The 21,977-nt window shown below is 31.5% G+C and overlaps 2 protein-coding genes and 1 pseudogene across 2 annotated transcripts; all 3 read right to left on the reverse strand.

The window, feature by feature from the left end:
* Positions 1-1,669: 1,669 nt before the first annotated feature.
* Positions 1,670-4,127, reverse strand: LOC126688174 (protein IQ-DOMAIN 17). The gene is made up of 5 exons (XM_050382781.2): positions 3,769-4,127; positions 3,379-3,669; positions 3,061-3,306; positions 2,821-2,958; positions 1,670-2,740 (listed from the first exon to the last, which is right to left on the reverse strand). Exons 1-5 carry the CDS (start codon positions 3,901-3,903, stop codon positions 1,949-1,951), a joined length of 1,602 nt encoding a protein of 533 aa, XP_050238738.1. The 5' UTR covers positions 3,904-4,127; the 3' UTR covers positions 1,670-1,948.
* Positions 4,128-8,122: 3,995 nt separating this feature from the next.
* On the reverse strand, positions 8,123-9,421 carry LOC126653767 (putative F-box protein At3g16210). The gene has a single exon (XM_050347702.2). The coding sequence runs from the start codon at positions 9,392-9,394 to the stop codon at positions 8,234-8,236; it is 1,161 nt and encodes a 386-aa protein (XP_050203659.1). The 5' UTR covers positions 9,395-9,421; the 3' UTR covers positions 8,123-8,233.
* A 7,352-nt stretch (positions 9,422-16,773) lies between these two features.
* LOC130014614 (NAC domain-containing protein 43-like) lies at positions 16,774-18,084 on the reverse strand (annotated as a pseudogene).
* Between the last annotated feature and the right edge of the window lie 3,893 nt (positions 18,085-21,977).

The raw sequence follows: 21,977 nt of genomic DNA on the forward strand, positions 1-21,977 counted from the left end.
CAAAAACATTAAAAACATACAAAAGTAAAAGAAAACAAGAAAATCGAACAGCCACCGCCTTCATATTCTCATTTGCATTTCTTCAAACAATAAGAGTGCAACACTGAAATCCGACCACCACCGACAACCACCATCCTCCACAACCGTCAAATCGGACAGCGAATACAATCACAAAGATATTATATGAAAAAATTAAGAGGATCGTTATAGAACAGCCGCCTCCTTCATCAAAAAATTAGAACAGCCGCCGCCTTCCATCGGAAAATCAAAACAACTGCTGCCGCCATTGGTTGTGATGTTGTTGTTGATGGTGGATGAAGGTCGCGGGAAGAACGGACTCCAAACCCACCACCGCGCGCGACCTCCATGTCCGCTGCCGAAAAACGAAGGAAGCTGCGGATCTCTGGATCTGTTGTTAAGTGATGGAGTTTGTGGACATGGGAGGTGGAAACAATGTTGCCGCCGATGAAGAATGGAGAGAAAGTGGAATAGCTATTTTATGATTTAGTTTATCAGTTTTTAATTTGTAGGGTTTGAGGGGATGAGAATATTAAAAGTCTATATCTAAATAGAGGAAAGTTAAAATTCTAATCTAGAAAGTTTGTGTCGTAAATTTCAACTTTCAAAGTGTTGAGCGTAAATATGAGAATATTTTGGGTTGGAGCTGTATTTTGTGTAAATAACTCTTATTTGTTTTGATAAGCCCATTGGGCCTGAAAATGTGAAATTTTTCTTTCATTTTTTGTTTTTCTAATACCAAAGATGTCAAATAACTCCATCCTCATTTTCTCCAAATTGAGCATCACCTTCATAAAAGAGGACATACTTATAACAACAAGACCCAAAGGTTGCTTTCAGAATCAAATAATAATTTTATGATAAATTATTATAGAATTCAGTGAGGATAAGACTTTTGATAGATGAGAGAGCACATGGGCAAAGTTCAGAATTACCTTTGAAAATGCAAAGCTGGACTGTTTTATGCACATGCCTAAAAAAAAGCTCAATCATAATAATATGGGTGAAGTCAGAAAATGAAAAAGAAGAAACCCCACTGGCTTCTTGAGGGGTCTATAATAATATTTCTGTTCCTTACCTACTATGCAAACATTCAGTGCAGCTGATTTTTAGGTCATCTTACCTCATTATCCCTTCTTGCTAATTTTTATGGTACATGAAGGTTGTAATATAGTCGAGTCAACTTTTGAACTATTCGGAATTGACTTGATTAATATTGGATTGAGCTTGAATTCGTGCTACTCGAGTTAATTACTAAATCGAGTTCAAAAACTAAACTATGCCGCTCGATAAACTCGTCAACCTAATCAAGCTTCAGATAATTTTTTTACTATCTTTGATAATTATATATATTTGTAATAATACTTTTATTGTTATACTAAAATTTGATATTTAAATATTACAACAGATAGTAGTCAAACCGAACTCGAGCTTCAATTAATCTATCGAGTTTGAACTGTTAATATAGAACTCAACTGAATTAGAATCGAGTTTCATTCTCTAAATTTTAGAGTTGAATTGCAATCGAATTCAACAACATTTCAACTCGACTCGATTACGGTTATAAGTACATGTAAGTAAATGAGAAGCTCTCAATTCAATTATGTAGTCAAAGGAACACTGAGCTTTCAATGAATTAAAAAAAAGGCCATGAGAAAAAATTAGAAATTTATTTATTACTGTCAAAGGAAAAACTAATTGAAGTCAATATTAACTTAAGATAGGCGCACACAACAAAACAAATACCTCACTATGGTTACAACTTACAACTTCAAACAAATGTTTGGAAAAAGAAAACAAAAGGATATATCCAAAAAAAGGAAGCTCCCTTCACTTCTTTTTTCTACATTAGTTTCACAACCTATTGAATTAATTAGAAGCTAAAAAGCTATAATAATGGCAGCCACCACCGTGTTATCATTAATAAAAATCACCTCAACCACCGCCTAAGATCGGTGGTTGAAGAAGGCGAAATCTCACCACCTAGGCTGTCCGTGCAGCAAGATGAATAGTTAGACTGTTGTTCTATTCCTCCTAAGTTCATAACACTCTTAAAACTTGGACTCCTTAATCCATGCGCATATCCCATACCTACATTGTTGTAATTCGGATCCGGAACTGGATACGAAAGCCGTTTCTTTGCAGTTGCGGAACCTGCTCGGTCTCTCTCGGGCGTTGATGGCCTTTGTCTCGGTGCACTTTGTGATCTTGATCTCGCTTTAGCAGACTCCGTTGCAGCCATGTAATTAGGCAATGCAGCATTATATGTATTGCTATTACCGCTACCGCTAGCGCGTTGATGCAGATCGCCCGTGTAGTGATAAGTGGACCTTAGGCTTGGTGTTTGAGATGGATTGTAGATTTTATCTTCTCTTATGCAACGCGGGCTTGCTGACCGGACTTGGAGTACTGGTCTTGTTTTGGAGGGAGATGGTGTAATGGGAGAGTGATTGGTTCTATGTAGAGGAGAATTTGGCCGGTTGTGGTGCTGATGGTAGTGCTGTTGTTGTTGATGATGATGATGTTGATTTGTTCTTTTGAAGTTGGGTGGTGCTAAATAGGAGTAAGGCTGAGAAGTGTCGATTTCTACGGTTTTGATGGGATCTCTTTGATCAGTTGAAGCTCTTGCTCTTGTTGCCATATTCCATCGGTCAAGCCATTGCGGTTTTTCTTGGAGCTCATCCTCATTGCCTATTGATGGACTCCTACCAGTCCTCCAAATCTTTAGAATAGCAAAAATGGAACCAATCAGCTAAGAAAAACAGAGGAAACAGAGGATTTATGTGCAAGAAATGATCGAACCTGCTGCGAAAACGCGTGAGATAGCGTCTTTTCTTGCTTCATTGCGGCTGCTTTTCTGTGTTGTAACATGGCCTTCACTTCTTCAATTGTGTGCGGCCTCTCATCCCAATTATCAGCTATGCTACTTCCCTCTCTTGACTGCCACATACATTTAATTTGACATTACAATCTAAGCTCAAGATCTAACATTACAGCTAATTCATGTAGTTAGACAAAGAAATGAATCACTTAAGTTATTACCATTGATTTTCTGTCGGAAATGTCCTGAAGATATCGCGATTCGATTACACTATGAGTATCACTAAATGCAGATTTCCTGCTGCCTTCATGTGAAAGCCTTATGCGTTGATCAAGAACCCGAGCCTGCACTCTAACTAGCGCTTGCATGCATCTCAGCGTCATCTTGGCTTGTTTTCTCACGTTATGTCCCCTTACTAGAGCTTGCAATTTCACCAGCCCTTTAAGCGCACGCAGAGCCCTCCTTGCCTTTAACAATTCATTATTATTAATTCTCACAATCCAAGAAAATAAAAAATCTGAAACATGTATTATATATACCAGGTATCCTCTAAAACCGGTCTGAATAACAATGGCAGCATAGTGTTCTCTGGCCCGATACGTCGGCCTAGTAAGCCGAGCTACTTCTGCTGCTGCCTGAGCAGTAGCTACAGCTGCTTCAGCCGCAGCTGCGCTCGCCACGGCCACTGCAACGGCGTGCTTCTGATCAACGACAACACGGTCACCAACACCGGTAGCCTTGTTATTAGCTCCCGCCTTTGCAGGGCTCTGTTGCATTACAGATTCTTGACTCGAAGCTTTACGAAATAACCATCTCTTCTTCTCCCTCTTCTGCATAACACCACCAAAAAAAAAAAAACAAAACACATTAACATTACAGTTCATAACTGCATCTTCATTTCGTTAGAACATAATCTAATTAATTAAAACCTTCTCTTCATCTTCTTCTTGGTCAACATGGTCCTCTCTTCTTCTGCTGGTTCTCTTGTCAGAGTCTTTAGTTGGAGATCTAAAGGCCCTTTTCACAGCAGTCAACCATGAGCTACTACTACCCTTCTTCCCCATCAAAAAATAAGGCTAAACCAAGCTGCATTTACAGTGATAAAATGTCAAAAATTCAATGAGAGTGATTGCGTGAGATTGAAGAAAAATGAATGTAAGTTGGGGCAGTTTGTACAGCTAAAAAATACAAATTTAATAATGGAAATACTAGATAGAAGGTGATAATGAAATGATATGATATGGCAGTTCTATTAATTTAATTTTTGAGTGGCCTGGAGGACAGTGATGTCAGGAAGTGAATACGTTAAAATAATTGTTTAATCAAATTCTTTTATAAGATTAAGAAGTTAAAATATTAAAATATTTTAAGAGATGAGCAAGTTGAGAATGCACAGTCTTCTTTACCAGCCAAACAAAGGGTTATTTCTTTTTCATTTGGCTGTGTGTTGGCCACTAATAAAAATTAAAATAAGGGCTCAACTCGCATGCAGTCACGTGCTGCACCACTATATGTAGAGATAACATCAGGTGGTTGATGGACCACTGCATTGATTTTTAACTTCACGACTCCATCTCTATCACGTGCTTTCTTTGATTCGTTTTATTACAGCTTAAAAATTATCAAAAAGTTAACCAAATTGTGCCTTTTTCTTATAAAGATTGGTTTCTTTTCATTGATGAACATAAGACTATAAATTTTTTAGATTTATCAATAAAAATTGAGCTAGATAATACAGCAAAATAAAATTTCTTAACAATATTATGTTATGCAACTAATATAAACTTCATAAATCTAAATAATCATAATAAAGCTTAATCACAAAAAAAACCCCACCTTTTAGCCCCTTTTCAAATGCACCCTGACGTTGCAATTTTATCAGTTGCACTCTAATTCGCACCTTTGATTTTTAATTCCATCCTCAAGTATTAAATTGATCTCTTTTTCATTTGAAAAAAGTTAAAATAAATCATTCATTTTTTGCTTTTTATGTGAAAAAGAGTTCAAACGAGTACTTTATAAGGGTTTTTATGAAAATGTACAAATTTGTTTTGTTTATTGACAAAAATGTACAAATTTGTTTTGTTTATTGATAAAACCAAGACTCAAAATGTTATTTAAATCAATCAAGAAAACTATTGGAGAAGAACTATTGAATTTATCAAGATAATACGCCAGGTCCCGCTCGACTACCATAGAAAAAGAGACCACATTTTTATGAGAGTATTTATCCCATACATTGATAGTGTCATGTCATATTTATAACGAATGAACATTTGTGATAGAGAATCTTTTAATTATTATTTAATTTTTCATTATCAATTTTTTCATGTCTAACGTTGTATGAATGACGTGGCGCAACGGTTGCGTGCTTTGTGTAGTCTTTCTTACAAACAAAGAATCTCTCTTGACAGTCCAACTCCTCAACTAAATACGAGAAATACTTTTTTTATCATTAACCAAATGGAAAAAATACTTAATTAGATCATTGGATATGTTACACATAATCTGAATATTTTACACTTAAAAATAGAAAAGAGAGTGTATAAGTTTAAATAAATACTCTTTAAATATACATATCTTATTCTCAACGGTTTGATGTATTACACCCAATTTAGATAAATATTTTCTGACCAAAAAAACACTACTAATTGATGAATGATGAATATAAACTCCCATACTGTTTGACTTTTCTTGAATAAAAGGAAAAAGAAATATTTTTTTTTTAATAATTGGAGAGAACACTTGTGAGAAGAATTAATGAACCCGCAACCTATCAGTTTTCTGCCCGACGTTTATAATATTTGAATTATAACTCATTGCTAAGAATTAAAAACTAGGATTGATAAAACAATTAAAAGGCAACTAGAGGAAGAGTAGTGAAGTTTCAATTTATGATACCAATAGAAAGTTGGAAGAAATTGAGAAGGTATCATAATTTTCTAGGACAAAAGAAGCGTAGTTCAAGGAGTAGGGGTCCAAAGTTCTTCCTGAAGTTAAGGGTCCAGTTTCAAAGACACATCCGAAACACATCTAATGCATTTGCCTCCTGCTGAAAAAGATAGAAGCAGTGGTGGAATTAGGGTGCGGTGAGGTAGGATGGTCACCTCACCCCGGTTCCATAATGTCTAAGACCGATAAATACCGAACAATTTTAACGAGGATCAATAATTTTTTTAAAAAAGTTGAGCCAAACGACAATGTTGTTTGATCTTAAAAAAATAGCCGAACGACGTATAGTTCCACTAAGAAATATTCTGCCCCACCTTAACAAAATTTCTGGTACCCATTGGGTAGAAGACACATTGTACTATTACTGCAACACCACATCAAAATTTATAGAAAAGGACTAGTGCATGCACTTCAATGTCCGCATTTAATCTAAAGCTTCAGCTAAACTTATGTAAATTGCATCTTAATTTTCAAAGACATCCTTCATTTTAAAGCTCAGAAATACATCCTTAATTTGTTTCTTTTGATTGATTGCTTAGAAATGTTCTGTATGTGCGAGAATAAGCTAAGACAACTAAATTTCTTCATTAGATTCTGACCTTAATTTTCAACTAAACTTGTCACCAATCTATACAACGTTAGTAATTCTTTTCTACCAACATCTGTTAACAAACTTCTACCAATAGCAGATATCAAACACTCCAAGTTATTGAACTTATTTGTTATTATAAAAAAGGTATTAAACTTCATTTTGTTACAAAAAAGTCACTAAACTATACATTTTATAACAACGAGATGGTACTCATATAAAACGCACCGTTTTGACACTAAAAAGCACCGTTTTTGCTTATATGGCAAGCCAGAATCACAAATAGAAATATAACTCATTGACCTTTTTGTAATTCACGATAAGTTTAGTCACCTTTTGTAACAAAATTTAACCAAATCCGCCGTAGTGACCTCCCGTTGTAATTAAAGGTATAACTCAGTGACCTTTTTATAACAAAATGAAGTTTGGTATCCTTTCTGTAATAACAGATAAGTTCAGTGATCCAGGGTATTTAATATCCACCAGTAGCATGCATGCTTTAATCTGCAAATCAAGATAACAGTTCGAGAGCATATGCAACCAACAAATAAACATACCGTTGTGCTGAAGTCTGGAGTTAATCATTTTTTCAGCGAATCCACGCACACTGCGTTCTTGTTCAATCTTTGAGAGCACATGCACTCTTGACATTTTCAAGAATCTTATTAACAGATCTTGCAGCATCAACCTAAGACACCAACAGCCAATGATTTTTGATAAAAAATGATTGTCTGGGCTCTATATATAGATTGTCACTCCAGCATATTAAAACACCTAAATCAATATGGCACTGGCAAACCGCTTTTGGAGCATCAGTTTGATGCCAAAATATTATATGCACATGGTCAAGATTAATCAACTCATACAATGAGCAATCTCCTAAGTCCAAACAGCAAATTTTGAAAATGTCGAGAGTGCATGTGTATACCTAATTAGGACATTGGGTATCCGGTACCGCTTTCACTTCCTGGATCGCCTAACCGAACATAAACAAAGTTACAGAACTATGATGTTCGTAGATATGTGAAGCAGAAAAACGGCTGATTACCTAACATATAGAACTCGTCTTACAGCAACGAAATTACATAACCGGGATCATGTCAATACGAGCACAAGGTATAATATCATATAATAAAGATAGATTTTCCATCCTCCTTCTATGACTAAAAGTCTGCAACAGCACAATGTTCAATCACTAGAATAGTTTATGACAGACAAATATAATAGAAAACCATGATGACAAACAATATGAATGAACATAAGGAAATACACATATCATTCATTAAATATTCCAACTTGCAGAATGCAGAACATTTAAAGAATGAATGTGTTTCCAAGTCTGTAACTTCCGAAAGGACCAAAACAAAGTTCCTCAAACCTATAATTGACAGCACAAAACTTTATGAACAAAATGAGAAGCTCCTTGCATTAATCATTTATGCAGTATTCTATGAGCTTACCTAAAACAAATAAGATAGTTGTTTCATGTGAAATGATTTCATTTACATCCTTCCAAGTAAGGATTCATTAGAAGAAATTAAACAGTAACTAAAATTGAATACAAGGTGATAGTATTGGTCACATAAAACATATATGTAGAGCATGTGAAAAAAAAACTAAGCGTTCTGCACAAAAAATGACAAAAACAAATCTCTACTTAACTGTATGGGTTAAACCAGATAGGCGATGCAATAAAAAATTATGTATCCTACATCTAAAGTATCAAATGATTCAGCAGCAGCACATTAAAGCATACAAGATGAAGATCCGGTGACATACCGGATTTAATCTGATGCCAAAACCATTGATTGCTCTGATAAAAACATTGTAAGAATAGTAATTTGAAGATCAGGTCATCTATTGAGCAAGACTAAGCTTTCCACATAAGTAGTAATAAAAGTAAAACGTTCTCCTAATAGAAAATCATGGTACCTAACTTCCCCGTTTACTAAGTTGATCCCAATAATCCCTGTTGGGTATTCTGATTTCCTATAGAACAATTCCTGTCCTACACATCCTATCGGCATTGTCACTCCGATTCCTACCGGATGTAGGTGTCTCCCTTCTTCTCCCATAGTGAAAACCTTTATCCACGAACTTGACTCGCCGTAATCTTTCATTATCCATAAACGACAATGCTTATAATTATTATGCCGTTCTTTACAGAATATACCAATTGTTGAGTCATTGTATACCAAAACATTTAATAACATTGGATCAATTGACCGGGAAGCCAAATCTTGTGGTATTTCAATTTCCTGAAAAGTCTCATCTCTCGCATTGAACCCCAATAACACATTCGATTTATCTTGACGAAGAGCGTTCCAATGAATAATTCCATTAACAATAGCCTGGGTACCCGGAACAGAAGAAATCTTACAATGCGGTACCCTCGAAGAATCCATAATCTTCCATGAACCTGAATTGAGTGAGAAGACTTCAGCAACAGATTTGAAATCTGCAGGGTCAGGAAGATTGATCATCCTCAATAACTTGTAGTCGTCGCAGCGGGAATCGTATCCAAATCCAACAAAGCAGCGTTTCTTGGGGAAGAGGTTAGGGTTTGGAAGAATTATATATTTTCGAATAGATGGATTCCACAGGACTAATGTTTGGGGACGCGACACGACCTTCGTCGAATAATTATCTCCAACAACGCAAACTAAGCCATTGATAGAATCAGTAACTGTAAAGTGTCGTCTGTCATGTGCAAGAGGAAAATCTTGGATCCGGCGAATCTGAAAATCTGGGTAGACATAGTGAGTGTCGGATTGTGTTACTCTTGGCTCATAGTTTAAGTAATGGCGGAAAAAAAGGGCTAAGGGACCATCATTGCGCCTGTTTCGCAATAGATCGCAAATAAAAGCAGAATCTTTTATCAGTAAATTCCAGGATTTGCAGACACACGTACAAAGGACTAGGGTTTTCACCGGAAGCTGTCGGAAAATTTCTACTTTTACTTCTTCATCAAGGAATTCAAACTTGTTGTTATCATGTCGGCTTTTCGTCTTCATAGCTTCAAACAAACAGAGATACGAGAATGGCTGAAGTTTGGTAATCTTCGTTTGCTATTCTCTCACTCGGAGTTTTATATGCTTCAAAATTAATAAAATGTCACTTCACCTCCCAATTTGATCAACTATATCAAATACTAACATTTATAACTTTTTTGACAAATAAACCCCAATTTTGTCTCGTTTAAGTCGATTCAACTAAATATCCTTCTAAAGTAATAATTATATTAATTTTTTTTATAAATAAATAATATAACAACTTGTTTTCAATCTCTAACCGCGTCCATAACCGTCTCTCCCATCACGTCCGCCTAACCACCACTTCACTGCCGCCACCTTCGCTGTCGCTTTCTTGTTTGTGCCGCTACTCACCGTTTACTTCTCCGTCACTCCAATGGGTGCCGTCGCTGCCTTTTTCTGTGCAAGAGGTTTGTTGGAAGTTTTGTATGACTTTAATAAATTTTCATTACAAACTGTTCTTTCCAATAATACGATTCCTTAATTGAAATTTGTTAGAAGATATCATTCCTTCCTTTACATATTATATTCATCCACATTATAACTTCATCACTGCTTCAAAATTCCCACACTTAAAAAATTCATCACAGTTTATTTAATCTTTTTTCTAATTCAATTTTGTTTGATCTTAACAAGTGATTTTGTTCTTCCAGTAAATTCTTTCTAATTCTATTTTTGTCTTTTCAAATGTTCGATGATTAATTGCACTCTTAATGTAAAAATTCAATTTTATTGGTATTTTAAAGCAATTACTTCAAAATTCAATTTTCATATTAGTTCTGACTAGGGTCTCAATTGATAAAAAAATATTGCCGTATGATCAAACATCTTTCAATTTATAGAGTTTTTTTTCCTTCCTTCTCTCTTTTAAATAAAAAACTAAGTGATATATATTTTATTTTTTATTTTAAAATCTGGTTGCTAAGAATAAACATGCAAATTTTCTTGGACTTGTCTTTAACTTTCCTATGGAAGTTAAGATTGGCATATTTTTATTCAGGCAATAAAAAGCCATAAACTATTTCGATTTCAAACACAGAAACACATATGCAGGTGTTAGCTTGTTGTCATCTTAATTGTTTGAATGCATGTGACATCTTTAAATTTTTTACATGAAATGTTTCAATGTTTTTCGATTGATGATGGAAAAAACCAATAAAAGTCAAGAAATAAAAAACTATTTAGTGAATATTTATGAGATGAAAGATTTTTGAGGCAGCAATTTAATACCGATCAGTGACATCACTATTGCCCCGAATTTTTGCTACCGTCTCGCTCCTTACAATTCAGGTTTGTTTGTTTTTGGTATTTTGTTTTATGATTCAAGTTTATTAATTTTACTACGGTAAGTTAATGTATTAATAACTAAGCAATTATTTAAGTATTATTTTGTGATCTTTTCATTTTTTCTAAAAAATTCATCCCCTATTGGGCGTTTCTTTCCCCTGTATGGGTGTATATACCATGTAGATGACTTAATATTATGTATAATTTTTATGAAACTAGTATCGCTTTACGTGCTACGCACGTGGCTCGTAATGTGATATGTCGATGATGGTAGTATAATTTTTAATAATTAGATTAAAAATAATGTAAAATAATTATAATTTATTAATAATTTAATTGTATTTTTCTATAATTAATTATACTTAAATAGTAGTAGAAGTTTACTTTATTGAGTAATAGTTTATATGCTAATTTACAATTTATAATAATGAATATTAAATAGTATTAATTTATTAATAGGGTAATTATTATTTTTATAAACTATTATATTGAAGTTGTAGTAATATTTTATTTCATTTAGTATACCAATGGTATTTTAATTTTAATAATCAAAATTAAAATATAATTTATAATTAGCTTAAATTATAATTATACTTAAGTAGTAGTAGAAGTTTACTTTATTGAGTAATAGTTTATATGCTAATTTATAATTTATAATAATGAATATTAAATAGTATTAATTTATTAGTAGGGTAATTACTATTTTTATAAACTATTATATTGAAGTTTTAGTAATATTTTATTTCATTTAGTATACCAATGGTATTTTAATTTTAATAATCAAAATTAAAATATAATTTATAATTAGCTTAAATTATAATTTTTTTAGTATTAATTGTTTATGTAAAATATAATCATATAAAATATAAAAAAGTAAGCTTAATACTTGGCTCCAATCAAACTTTAAAACCATAAAACAACTTCTTTATTAATTCATTCACATAAAAATAAGAGTGCAAATTCTAAATTTATATCTAAATTAGCAAAACTATTGTTTGATATATAATTTAAGGAGATATTTATATTTTTTATTATGTTGAATTATAAATATAATCTCGTCCATAACATTATTGAGACTAATAATATTAGTCCAAAAAGTATTTGAATAATAATTTTACTTAAATAAAGATAGCAAAATTAACTAAAAAACGTATAATGTTAATTTAATATTTTCCTATTTTGTTTTAATAATATACTTTTTTTCTATTCAAATCTACCTGAAAATTTTGAGTATATATTTGTTAGAATATTATTTTTTAAATATGATTATTTAATATAATATGAAAATATATAAATAAAATTATAATTTATTTATTAAAATTTCTTAAATATAGTGGTTAATATTTACCAACATTGCTGATCAATTTATATATACACCATTACCAACACTTAATAATTCTCTAATCCTTATACAGGATCTTGAATATTGATTAGTTATTGCAATGGATGACACGATTATAAACGGCCACAATTAACCCAATTGTCACCAATTTTCACCGCAATTCGCAAAATTTGGGCGAAGAAATTTGCATTTGTTTCCATTGATAATAATTCTCTGATCCTTATATATGGGCATAGGCATGGGAAAAGAGCACATCTAACTAAGACATTAGGCCATTCCTATTAAAGGTTTCTTGTATTTTTGGTAACCTAAAATACGTTGTTCGAATAAGTAATAAAAATAAATTTGTTTGAAAATTAAACTTAGTAGTTCTTTATTCAAATTAAACTTGTTGTTTCCTTAGCAAACTAATATTCTAATTTTACAATTATTTATTAAAAGACTATTAAACCTTAACTTAAGTTATAAATTAGTAATAGATTATAAAGGGCTGCTTGGTAAATGTGCCTGTCCCCCTTCCCATCCGTGCTTTTATATATAGTATAGATTAATTTATGCAAGAGGGGCTTCTCATACGGCCCCTCTAGCTCACATCCTTCCTCGACTACCTCATTGGACATCGCCACTGTCAGGTAAGATTGAATTAAATTTTATTATTGTTCTTAATTTGAATGATCAGGTACGCTGTGTTGATATGGATTGCTTAAAATAATATGCCACTTCAACTCTATTTTGGCATAAACCTATAAGATGATGCTAAAAATATTTTACGAGTCTAAAATGTATGTACATTTCTACTTTTTTAAAATATAAATATCTGTTACCATATATTTAAGAAAATTATTATATAATAGTCATTAAGTCTATATATAATTTTTTGTTAGAGGAATGATTCATTACTTTCATGGAATGATTAATTTTCATATCTCTATATATTGTTATCTTTGAAAAAAAAGGACTAGGATGGGAGGAAAAAAGAATGGACTAGGACGGAATAAAATGAACATAACTGAAATGTGCTGAATGTGGTATTCAGTTTCTTTGTGATCGAGAAATTTTTACAAAGTGTAAACTTATTTTATTTTAATTTTAAATAAAATATTAAAGTAATGATTAGATTTATTAGACATGAATTATACATAACTTTAAGTGGGATAGACTTTATTAATATTCATAATATGACTAAAATAGAAACCCATCACAATTCAATTGAATCTAAATGGATAAAAATTAATGTACTTAGCATTTCAGAATATGCAACTCCATGATGACATATTTATTATAAACTCAATTTAAATAAATCACTTCAGGGACATTAATATTTCAAGTTTCTGTAAATATGGGAAATCAAGTGCTATTAGTATCTTCATTAATTTATATTTCTAATTTTTCCTGTTTTTTTTGGAAGAGAGGCCTTATAAGCGGTCTCTCTAACTCGCGCCACACGCCGTCGATTGATGAAACTCTTTTATTATCAGGTAAGTTTAAACTTAGTTTTATATTATTTTTTAATTTAAATGACCAGATACACAATGCTAGTGTCTTGGTCTGGATGATCCTAACTTTTCAGTATTTGCGTTTCTACAAATCAAGATAATATTATGTTACTTTAGTCGGTACCAGCAGTAAGTAATTTTTATTTTTATTTTTACTTTTTGATTATTGTTTCATATATATTGCTACCGTTCGTTTAGCAAATTACCCATGTATTGGTATTTTGATTTGTTAAACGAACGTATAATTGGATGGCTCAATTAGTAGCCGCTAAGTCCACATTTATTTTCTTTGTTCAAGGTGGGTTATTTTTTTCATGAGATGGCCTATCTTCTTATATATTTATAAATTATTATCTTTGGCAAAAAAAAAACTAAATATCCTTCTATGTTAATTTATTATTTAGAAAATGAAAAAAGTGAAAAACTATCGATTACCGTAATAACCTCTATATTACAGTATTTTAAAAATAAAACTAATATTTGAAGCGGTATGACCTCGTGTTTTCAGTTTAACTGTCAGTTAAATTGATTGAAAAATTTAAAAATAAAAAATTATATAAGTGTCACGACCCGATTTCTCGGATCGAGACCGACGCTAGAGAATAGTGTTTGCTCAGAAACCCATAACAAGCCTTACTTTTGCTATAAATTTTTCGCAGAATATAAAATTCAATTATAACATTTATGAGCGAAGAGGAGTTCGGGGCCGCTCACTCAGACTTATGGCAGACTTCGGGTTTGGAAAGATTTGAAAAATTGGAATCGCGAACTCATTCAATTAGGAAATTCCTTTTATACCGATTAGATAACCTTACTCGCTTTTAGGTAAGATTATCATACATCGGAACAAAAGACCAGGTTCGTGGACCTCACTGAGACTCATGTGCTTGGTTTATTAGTTACTGATTTATTTACTGGATATATTCGATTATCTCATCTCAACATTCAATGGTATGCCACAGGATATAGTGCTGGAAATGTAAATAAGTTTGAAAGCAGTAAGCACATAGACTCGCATGTGACTCAATTTGAACTGGCATTTAAGGTAAATAGCACTTACCCTTAAGCATACATCTAACCCTAGTGGTGTCTATCATGTATAAAATAATGGCCGGTCTGGATCGTTTTACATTGGCAGAGCCTAAATTGGATGTCTAAGTGTGGTTGCTTTTATTATTTAGTCATATTAAATAACCTATACAACCTCTTTTTATATTTTTCATGGAAGTTCTAACACGTTTAGGTGATTTGCTGGATTTAATTGATTTGATTTATTAAGTTAATGTTATTAGTCTTTTAACCTGTTAATATTTGGGTTTAGCATGCTTTTAGAAAGAGTTTTAAACAAGTTCAACATACACACAGGCATGTGGTAAACATGTAAGGTTATAAATACTTTTTAACCTCGTCGACCGAAGTATTTGGCACTCGATGCGATTTTACTATTAGTGTGGTCGGAACCGGGGCTTACAAAGAACACAAAAGTTCTTCGTCTCGTTGATACGGACCCACGAGTCTGAACCGGGATCGATTCCGTGTTCAAACGAACCTGGTATCTCTTACGGAAGTTTATGGTTTCATCAGTTGTGAGCTTCATGGCCCGATTGGCTTGGTGGGTTACAAATTTGAGTTTCGAGGCCCGAAATAAATAGGAAAAATCCATTACAGCAGGTATTATAAAAGTACAACTAAAATGGAGTCCAATTTCGAGTTCAAACGAGTCCAGAAACACAAAAACAAGTTTGGAATAGGTTCATGTACTTCCTAATTTTTGTTCTTATGAATTACTATGGTAAAAAAAGACACAAAAACCATTTTTCATTTTATATGTCTGAATTACAAAATAAGGTATTATTCAATATTTTTCTTCAACAAAAAATATAATTCAATACTCTTTTTATAATTAGTGACAATTTCGATATTTTTTTTGTAATGAAATTTAACGAAACTGGCAACATTCGGAGGCGTAGTCAGGAATTTAATTAACGAGAGCAAAATGTAATATTTTTCATATAATATATAAAATTAAAACTTATTACAGTTAAGCGGGGAAAAGTAATAGCTATTAATTGTGTTTTTTTTAGTTAAAAGGGGCAATTGTTTTTTTTTTGTAGTCTACGTGGCTCCACCACCGGCTATAGTGACCTTCCATTATAATAAAATGTATAATTTAATATTTTTCTAATAAAGTAAACTTTGTATGCTTGTTTACAATTCGAAAAAAATTTAGTTATCCATGAAGTTTAGGCTTAATTACCAAAACTCCCCCGATCTTTTAGTCCCTTTTCACTTGCACCCTGACGTTGCAATTTTATCTATATCACCCTAATTCACACTTTTCGTTTCCAATTACACCCTAAAAAACTAAATTAACCTTTTTTCACTAGAAAAAATGTCAATTTGATTCTTCATTTTTAATTTATTTTCTGAAAAGTATTTAATATACTAAAAGTGAAGGATCAAATTGACATTTTATACAAAAAGTGAAGGATCAAATTGGCTTTTTTAGTGAAAAAGGATCAATTCAGTTTTCAGGGTGTAATTGGAAACGAAAGGTGCGAATTAGGGTGATATAGACAAAATTGCAACGTCATGATGCAAGTGAAAAGGGGTTAAAAGGTCAGGGTTTTTTTGGTGATTAAACCTGAAGTTTAATATCCGAATTAAATCATAAATAGGGTGTAAGCAGCAAGAATCTTAATTTAGTCATCTCTAATGGGTATAGTCGTATTTAGTTGTATTTAGTCAACAACCCATGACCCACAGTGTTTCTGACAATATTGCATCGACCAATCGAACTACACTGTCTTTCAACCCCCGAATAAAACCAAGAAACCATGTGACAACTCAGGAATAATTACAAACATGACTATTAATCCTGATCATCATCTTAGAAAGAATTAGAATCTGCAATTATTACTTTGTTTTTCCTGATTAGCTATCACTAAGTATTTTTCAAAATAACAAAATTATTGAAAATTTGGTAGATTCATTGGGTATATGATAATGGTTGACAATGGCACAACATCTAAATAAACACTCGTCACTTAATTTATTCTATATCACTACATAATCAAGCTCTCTTCTTTATAACTTTCTGCAACCATATGATATGACTGTATTTCATATATATAAGCTATGTTTGGTTCGTGAATAGGAATGGAATAACGCAAATAGTAACCAATCCATATGGGTTAATTTTTCTATTTTTTGTCCATTTCATGAACCAAACATAGTCATAAAATTATTATAATGTTAAATATACTAGAACTCGGAACATAGCACAAAAAGTCCTATGACGATGAGGATCGATTGGTGAAATTCCATAGGTCAATCTCGTTGTCGTAATTAGATGGTAATGCGAATGATGGCTTTAGAGTTGGCAACTGAAATTCATTGTAGGTTTGGTTTATGGTGGGGTTACAGTAGGCCAATGAGGGCTCAACGAAACACCCGAATTGCCTTGAAGTTTCGGTTTCGGTTTGACCATTTAGTTGTGAAGCGACCAGACGGTCAAGGGCTGCCCAGTGGATTAAACCAGAGTCGGCTAAATATGAGTTAGCGGGTTCGACCATTGAACTCACCTGGTTCGATATTAAAGCTTCATTACTGCTGCTGGAGTTTGGGCTCTCTAAGCTTGGAAGTTTCATGATTTTATCATTTTCTTCTTTGCATGCCTCTTCCATGTACTGAAGTATTTGACCTAAAGTTCCTTCATTGCAAGAACTGAACATCTCATGGGTCCTTGCTTCTGCAATAATAATGGAAGATGAAATTAAAGGACTATCTAGGGTTTTATGGTGATTTTTCTTCTTGAAGATACGGCAGATCACCCATCCATCTTCTTGTGGTGCCGCTCCCATGACGTTGGAACCCTTCAACATCTATTAAATAATCAAATAATTAGTGTCAAGCTTAGTTATGCTCATTGAATGAGAATTAAATTATTACTAACTAATCATTGTCTGCTTACATTTGTTTCAACAATGTTGTCATCAAGTCGATACTCATGCATAATCCAATCAGATTTTTGGCCATGTGGGGCTCGACCTGCATAGAAAACCAGAGTCTTCCTCATTCCAATCCTCTTGCCATTGCCGTAAATCACCTTATCACGCCCCGTAGCCTTCCAAAACCCCGCAGCAGTCGCTCGATTTGTCCGCGAGCCTGTCGGGTATTTCTTGTCCTTATGGCTAAAGAAATACCAGTCGTTTTGCTGAGCAGTTCCAATTTGGCACTTCTCTGCAAAATCAATAATAATTATTCCATTTGCTAGCCACACAAACTATATAATATAATATATATAAAAAGGAACAGCATGCCCAACCTTGAATATCCCATGGCTCAAGCTTATTAAGATCCACATCACGAATTACATCTAAATCAATTTTCTCAAAAGAAACCTTCTTCTTCAAGTAATAATGCAAAAGCTCCTCTTCTGTAGGGTGAAATCGAAAGCCAGGAGGCACCTTTGATCGCCCATTTACAGAAATACTCATGTTGTCTGGCATTTAATTAAGAGAGATGAGTGAGAAAATTAAGGTACATGTATATATATTAATATTATTGTGATCTGTAATGAGGCTATGTCGTACAGTATTTATGCCAAAGTGAGTTCATATAATATGGTTAGCTATTTGTATATAAAACAAGTGTAGGGCTTAAAAGGACAAAGATGCGTATATTTAAATTCGAAAAGAGTATAATTAATTTTCATGTGGAAACTAATTGTCTGATTTATTTACATATTTTTTTTATAATTAAGGTGGGGGGCGCTTATGGGAGTAATTAAACCTACGAGCTATCAGATTACTACTTAACATCTATACCGTTTGAACTATAACTCATTAGTTGATTTATTTATATTTTAAACAATATGAAGACTAAGGTGTGCTAAAATCAAACCAAACAGACGAATTCAATTCAATTCAATTCGGTTTGATTTGATATTTAATTATTTTACTTTTTCATTAGATTCAGCATTAAAACTAAAAACATTTGATTAAATTTTAATATAATATTGAATTAAGAAAACCGGGACAAATATTTTTTATGATCATCAAACTATAACTATTTTGCAAAAGGCTTAATGTTCCAAAAAATCTTGGCCTTTCAGCCCTTCTAGTTTTATCACGACGTTATAAATCGTCAATTATATCCAAATTCACACTTATAGGTTTCAATTGTATCTAATTTTATAAATTGGACTCTTTTTCACTCGATTTTTTTTTCAAAAAGACCCTTATCAATGACTTATTTGAACTATTTTTCATTTAAATTTTTTAAAATGAATAACTTATTTGAATCTTTTTTCAATAAAAAAAGACAAATTTAATACTTGTGGTACAATTGAAAGTGAAATGTGTAAATTTGAGTACAATTGGCGATTTTACGACGACAGGATTGAAGTTAAATAAGGGCTACAAAGTCGAGATTTTTTATACATTAGGCCTTTGCAAAACGCAAATTGAATTATAAAAGCTACAAAACTAATACTCATATTTCTATAAAACAGTTATCAAATTATAAAAAATTACAAAATAATTTTTAGAATGCAATGTTTTATGGAACGGTTGACGTTTTATTGATGTGGACACCAACTTGTTTATCTGGGTGAGGCAAAACCAGTAACTATTTTATAAAAAATTACAGAATAATAACTGTTTTGTAAACATAATATTGTTTAGTAATCATTTTATATAACTTTTTATAATTCACAACTCTTTCGTAAAAAATTATAGTAATCATTTTATAACAATTAATAATTTAATAATCGTAAAATTTTAATTCAAAGAATCAAACCAACCAAACTGATCTAAAAATCAATCTAATTTACTAACTGGATTTGGTATGGTTAAACAAATGAAAATTCACACCCCTGGTGAAGACAATAGCTCGCAAGATACAGGTTCTGAAGTGGGTTAATTTTACTGTAGAATTGAGAAGAGCTAGCCACCTATTAAGATGGTGAAAGGGAATTATATTTGGAAATAGAAAAAAAAAAGGGACAATGTTTAAATGTAGGGTAAGAGATGTGCACATGGAAATTGTTAGTAACTAACAATAGAGAACATCAGGCAAGCCTCTTTCGTAATTACGACCTTTGATCTTATAAAATATCCATAAAATATCACCTCTTAAACTACCATAAAAAAGGAGGCAAAAATGTTTATATTACCCACAATTTTATCATATTCGCCAAATATATCATATTTTAAAAATCGTGTCATTTTTTTTTTACCTACCGAATATTGCTTACAATGACTTTGGACATAGTGTGGCACGATGCGTGAACATATAATAATAATAATTCATCTTACATAGTATAAAATTGCACCATGTCAGTTTAAAATCAATTGATAATATACTTATCAAAAATTAAAAAGATGATAGTATATATGAGATATAATACATTTAATAAAATAGTTAAATTTATAAATAAATATGAACATTTTGCATAAAATTAAAGATCCATTCTAGCTAGCTATTTATGCAACCACCACAACAAGAATAGTGATAATTATGAGATGTGGGTCTAGAAGCTAAACGTCTTGAAAATTTCTCATACTCACTCCATTTGGAATTGAAATACTTCTTAAAAATAAAAGATTTCAAACAATCGTTGCTTCGAGTGAATATCGAACATGAAAACATTAAAATCAAACAAAAAACCGTTCTTTAATATCAAAAATTACATATCAAAATATAAAGACATAATCCATTCTCAAATCCCTATACTTTTTATTTTTTGTTTGGTTCTTGGATTAAAGATTCTGAAGGTCACTCAACTTTTGCTAAGTTACAAAATGGTCACTGAATTTCAAAATGTTACAAAATGGTATGGTGATCATTTTGTAACGTTTTGAAATTCAGTGACTATTTTGTAACTTAGCAAAAGTTGAGTGACTCTCAAAATCTAACACTTAATTCTTTCTTAATCTACTTTATTTCTTTATTTATTTCTATATTTTCCATCGTCCTATATAAAATTTATTATTTATTTAGTTTTTTTAAAAGTTCATTTTTTATTTACGTGGACGAATTAAAGATGAAATCATTATGAAAATTAATTGTAGAAGGATGAAGTAACAAATTCTTTTAAAATGACCAAATGAAAATAATGAAAAATACAGGAATATGAGGATGGGTTGATGGTTCTATCAAATATGATTCTCAAAATTAATGAAATTTTAATATGAAATTTAACAAATACTTTTGTCAAAAATAATTAAAAATAGATGTAAATCGCAATTTTGATGGTCTAAATGATTGAATATTGCCCAAAATGCCATAGACATTATGAGTAAGTCGATATCGATTGTTTGTCCGTTTTTATAAAAATACTCATAAATTGCCTAAATCGCTTATCTCAAACTTAAACATACGAGACTGCATCTATGTAATTTTTTTTATCACTTTTATATTCAGTAAACAATATAAAGATCAAAAGTTTTATTTTTTCCCTAATTAATATGTATAATTATCTTAATTAAATTAAGTCTTTCACATTTCAATACAAAATTCTATAAAAAGGTAGTCATTAATATATTATTTATATATTTAATAGAATTGTAAAAAACTTATATTAAAAATATAAATAAATAAATAAATTTTAACAAATTTAATTATGTTTTTCAAAAGTTTATGTGTTTGTCCCGTGGCAGCCACTTGAGGAGTAAGAGGAGAAATTACCTCCCTTCACTTTTGCAATACATAATTAAATTAATTTAACTAATACTTTTTATATAGTTGATCTCTTTGATTTGTAAGTCAAAATTTTGCCCTTTTTATTCTGAATTTCTAGCTACGCCCTGCAAGAAACCAAATAGCATGAGGGGGATGAGTTATATCTATACTATCTATACTATATATAAAAGTACGGATGGGGGGGGAACAGGCAAATTTACTGAATAATCCTTTTCATTTAAAACTAAATAAAGGTTTTATAGTCATTAACTAATTAGTTATTTAATTAATCACTATTGTAATTAAAGTCCTAATTAAAATAGGTAGTTAAATTATCTCCAATTTAGTTTTTAATATGTAAAAATAACTAAATTGTCTCCAAATTAGTAGGAATACCTATCTTTTAGCTTGATTGAACTATAAAATTAAAATACTGTATTTGGTCAATATATTATTATTTAAATTTCTATTTTATTATTTTTAAAGATATTATTAATAAAATTAAGTTAATTATTTAATTATAGTTATTATAAAACCAAAAGAAGAATAAATACAGTATGGAAAAAAAATTTAATAACCGAATATGTTATATTTATTTTTATAAAAATTCTTAAATAATTTAATATTAATTATAAATAAAAAATTGATATAATTATAATAAATTTACTAATATGTATATTGACGAGTTACGTTACGAGCCACGTGCATAGCACGTAATGCGAAACTAGTATATATAAAAGCACGGATGGAGGGA

Source organism: Mercurialis annua, linkage group LG6 (assembly GCF_937616625.2).
Source record: "Mercurialis annua linkage group LG6, ddMerAnnu1.2, whole genome shotgun sequence".
In the NCBI taxonomy this organism is placed as follows: Eukaryota; Viridiplantae; Streptophyta; class Magnoliopsida; order Malpighiales; family Euphorbiaceae; genus Mercurialis; species Mercurialis annua.